Raw genomic sequence first — 4,370 nt, forward strand, 5'->3', positions numbered from 1 at the left:
GTATAACCCGTGCTCTCATTAACATGGTGTCAAAGTACGTAACATCGAATCACAAGAACTGGTACGCCGTCTTGCCATTTGTAACTCACGCTTTTAACACAGCTAAGCATAAAGTGACCGGATATTCGTCTTTTTTTCTTCTTTATGCGTGCTCACCCAACCTTCCTGGAGACCATTCTTTCATTTTCTGTGCACGATGACCTATCCATGTCGCAACATCTCTTTCTTGCTGAAGAAGCGCGTCGTTCTGCACGTCTGCTGACAATCGCCGCCCAAGAGAGCACGAAGGTTCGGCATGATGCGGCTAATGCTGCTGTTACTTATGAATCTAGATATTTGGTTTGGCTTTAGACGCCATTGCGATGCCGCGGACAGTACCATAAGTTCTTGTGGCAATACGCCGGACTTCGTTGTTGTAAGTCGTTTAAGTGAAGTACCTAACGTTATCGCTAAAGTAACATTGACAAATTGATGCTCGCGGACGACTCAGCTGGCTCATGTGGCACGACTGAAACGCTGCTATTGGAAATCTGCTTGACTCGCTCGAGGATGAGCTCCATCTGTCCCAGGGAAAACTGTTACGTCAATTACGCTGCGCCGCGCGTTGTTGCGCATGTGAAAGAGGAGGACGAAGTAGATGCGCATGGACTCGTTCTGGGACAAGACTGACTGAGACAATGCCTGATAATTACTGTGCGTAGCTTTCATGCAACCCCCGTATATTGTGTAAATAATAAACCAATTCCCCTGTAACAATATTCTTACGGAGCACAGTATGGAGACGACGACGACGTGCTGATGTGAAGTAGGGAAGAAGACGACGCTCAGGCTAGCTGACTTCGTTCTGTGGTGTGCGGTGTGTCGTGTGCATCTAACAGTGAACTAGCGTTTACCACTGTGTACTTTTCCTTAACATTTGGTGGAGCTGCTGGGTATCCGTAGTGGCCGCCAGATTGGTACCATCACAATGCAATCCGACGCAACACCTTCTTCAGCGGCACCATCAGCTCCCACCGTCGTCATGACGCAGCCTCGCTATCCAGGCACCTTTTGCGGCACCGACCACGTCGACGTAGAAGACTGGCTCGCCATGCACGAGTGGGTCAGTAAGCACAACCGTTGGGACGCAACCCTCATGCTCGCCAACGTAATCTTCTATCTGGCAGGTACGGCGCGCGTCTGGTTCGAGACGCATGAAGACGATATCATATCGTGGGAGATGTGCAAGGAAAAGCTTCGAGACCTATTTGGCAAGCCGATCGGACGCAAACTTGGCGCACAAAAAGACCTCGCATCCCGTGCCCAGTCTTCGACGGAATCGTACTTGTCTTATATTCAAGACATTCTAGCCCTATGCCGAAAGGTGGACAGCGCCATGTCCGAATTAGACAAGGCGGGCCACATATTAAAGGGAATTGCAGACGATGTTTACAATCTGCTGCTTTGCAAAGATTGTCCGAAGGTCGACTCAGTTATCCAAGTTTGCCGCCAGTTTGATCAAGCAAAACACCGCCGTATTACTCCCCGATTCGCACGCTTGCCAAAGACAGCTGCTACGTCCTCGTGCAAAGATAGTCCAAACTTACAGCAACCATCTCATCCCTCCAACTTGACCAGGATTGTTCGTCGAGAGATAGAAGCTATGACACCCGTTGCGTTCGCTCCTCAGCCAGCGGATGCTACTATAGCCTTAATCGAATCTGTCGTTCGCCAGGAGTTCGCAAATGTGGGCCTCAACGCGAACGTGGGCTTAAACTCCGGCCAACCTTCCGCACAGCCCTCGCTCCAACCCAACGTACCAGTCGTAGCTGCTGCGGCTCCTACCACGCCCTTTCAGACGCGGTACTGCTACCGCTACCGCAACCCGGAAGAATGGCGAACCTCGGATGACCGACCCATCTGCTTCAACTGCTCACGTGTCGGCCACACTTCTCGCCATTGCCGCAGTCGTTCGGTTCTGCCACCTTAATCAAATAACAAAGAAGGATGTTTACCCTCTTCCGCGAATTGATGACGTGCTTGACTGCTTGCATGGTGCCAGCTATTTTTCTTCCATCGACATGCGTTCAGGCTACTGGAAAATTGCTGTCGACGAACGGGATCGCGAGAAAACCGCATTTGTCACCCCCGACGGACTCTATCAATTCAAGGTGATGCCAATTGGACTCTGTAACGCTCCTGCGACATTCGAGCGCATGATGGACTCACTCCTCCGTGGCTTCAAATGAACAACATGTTTACGCTACTTGGATGACGTCGTCGTTTTCTCTTCCACGTTCGCAACCCACCTTGATCGACTTTCTACGGTCCTGGATGTGTTCCGCCGCGCCGGTCTTCAACTGAACGGCAAAAATGCAGCTTCGGCCGGCGCCAAATTAAAGTCCTGGGTCATTTGGTTGACGCCAATGGTGTGCAGCCCGACCCTGACAAAGTTCGAGCCGTGCGCGACTTCCCTACCCCACGTAGCTCAAGTGACGTGCGAAGCTTCCTTGGCCTTTGTTCCTACTTCCGCCGCTTCATTCGGAACTTCACAGACATAGCTCGTCCGCTAACGTCTCTTCTGCAAAAAACGTACCTTTCACATGGGGTTGTAACCAAGTGTATGCCTTTACGACGCTTATTTACACCCTCACCACCCCACCTCTTCTGGCGCACTTCGATCCTTCTGCACCTACCGAACTGCGCACCGACGCTAGCGAACATGGTACTGGTGATATCCTTGCCCAGTCTCAGCATGGTTCCTCCCGCGTCATTGCTTATGCCAGCCGCCTGCTTTCTTCCTCTGAGCGCAATTCTTCAATTACAGAGCGGGAATGCCTTACATTTGTTTGGGCGCTGACCAAATTCCGCCCTTATTTGTTTGGGCGGTCCTTCTGTGTAGTGACTGATCATCATGCTTTGTGTTAGCTGTCCTCACTTAAGGACCCCACTGGACGCTTAGGTCGCTGGGCCTTACGAATACAAGAGTATGAATTTACTGTGGTGTACAAGACCGGCCACTTACACGAGGACGCTGACTGCTTGTCCCGCCATCCCGTAGATCCTCCCGATTTGTCCGACCATACTGCTGACGACTACGTTTTGTCCATCTCGTACTTTATCAATATCGGCTCTGAACAGCGTCGTGATCCTGCCCTGCAACCAATTATTGACCAGCTGCGCAACATCTCCGATCCTTCCGCCAGCATGTTTGTACTCCATAACGAGGCATTATACAGACGCAATATGCGTCCAGATGGCTCGGACCTTTTACTGGTCGTTCCGGCTCATCTGCGCTCTTGTGTCCTCGCCCAACTTCACGACGTTCCTACAGCAGGACACTTGGGAGTATCACGCACACATGACAGTGTGTAACGCAGATTTTTCTGGCCTGGTCTCTACCGCTCTGTCCGTCGCTACGTCGCCGCTTGTGAGCTGTGGCAGCGCCGTAAGACACCCTCGCTTCAACCTAGTGGGCCCCTGCAACCAATTCCAGTGCCGACTGAGCCGTTTTCTCGTGTGGGCCTCGATCTTCTTGGGCCTTTTCCGATATCGACTTTTGGAAACAAATGAATTTCTGTGGCGACTGATTTTACCACCCGATATGCTGTAACCAGGGCTATCCCCACCAGCTGCGCCTCCGAAGTTGCCGACTTTCTTCTCCATAATGTCATCTTGATTCATGGTGCTCCTCGTCAACTGCTCACAGATCGTGGCCGCTGTTTTCTCTCTCAAGTGGTTCATGACCTTCTCCGCTCATGTGCTACTCACCACCAGTTCACCACGGCCTACCATCCGCAAACAAACGATCTTACTGAGCGCCTCAATCGCACACTGACCGACATGCTTTCTATGTATGTGTCCAATCACCATCGTGACTGGGACGTCTCCTTACCTTTCGTCACGTTCGCCTATAACTCCTCACGCCATGATACCGGCGGATACTCCCTTTTATCTACTCTTCGGCCGAGACCCTTTACTCCCATTCGACACCTTGCTGCCTACTGACGACTCTTCCTGCAACTACGCTTCCGACGCCATCGCCCGCGCTGATGCCGCCCGCCACGTTGCTCGAGAGCGTCTTGAAGCGTCTCAGCGCTCTCAAAAACGTCGTTATGACCTTCATCACCGAGACGTTCACTATCCTCCTGGTTCCCTCGTACTACTTTGGCAACCGGCTCGCCGCGTAGGTATGTGTGAGAAACGTTTGCCTCGTTACGTGGGCCCTTAATCCGTCTTGCGCCAAGTCACCGATGTGACCTATGAGATCGCCCCTTTACAGCCCAAGAATCCTTCCACAACCCCTCATCCAGAACTCGTGCATGTCGCCCGTCTAAAACCATATCATTAGAGTTCTGTGTAGGACGCACCGGGACGGTGCTTTTTCGGCG

At 51.9% G+C, this 4,370-nt stretch overlaps 1 protein-coding gene across 1 annotated transcript; it reads left to right on the plus strand.

Annotated features, from left to right (window-relative positions):
- Positions 1-967: 967 nt before the first annotated feature.
- LOC146191925 (uncharacterized) lies at positions 968-1,808 on the plus strand. The gene is made up of 2 exons (XM_084600402.1): positions 968-1,656; positions 1,778-1,808. The coding sequence occupies exons 1-2, from the start codon at positions 968-970 to the stop codon at positions 1,806-1,808; spliced, it is 720 nt and encodes a 239-aa protein (XP_084456528.1).
- Positions 1,809-4,370: the final 2,562 nt, after the last annotated feature.

Source organism: Amblyomma maculatum, chromosome 4, assembly GCF_055883805.1.
Source record: "Amblyomma maculatum isolate TAMU_Amacu chromosome 4, ASM5588380v1, whole genome shotgun sequence".
In the NCBI taxonomy this organism is placed as follows: Eukaryota; Metazoa; Arthropoda; class Arachnida; order Ixodida; family Ixodidae; genus Amblyomma; species Amblyomma maculatum.

Excerpts from the sequence above, each read along its gene's own strand:
- LOC146191925 (XM_084600402.1), top strand. The coding sequence starts at position 968 with ATGCAATCCGACGCAACACCTTCTTCAGCGGCACCATCAGCTCCCACC. Across the intron at positions 1,657-1,777 it reads GAAGCTATGACACCCGTTGC|CCCTCGCTCCAACCCAACGT; the intron begins GTTCGCTCCTCA and ends CCTTCCGCACAG.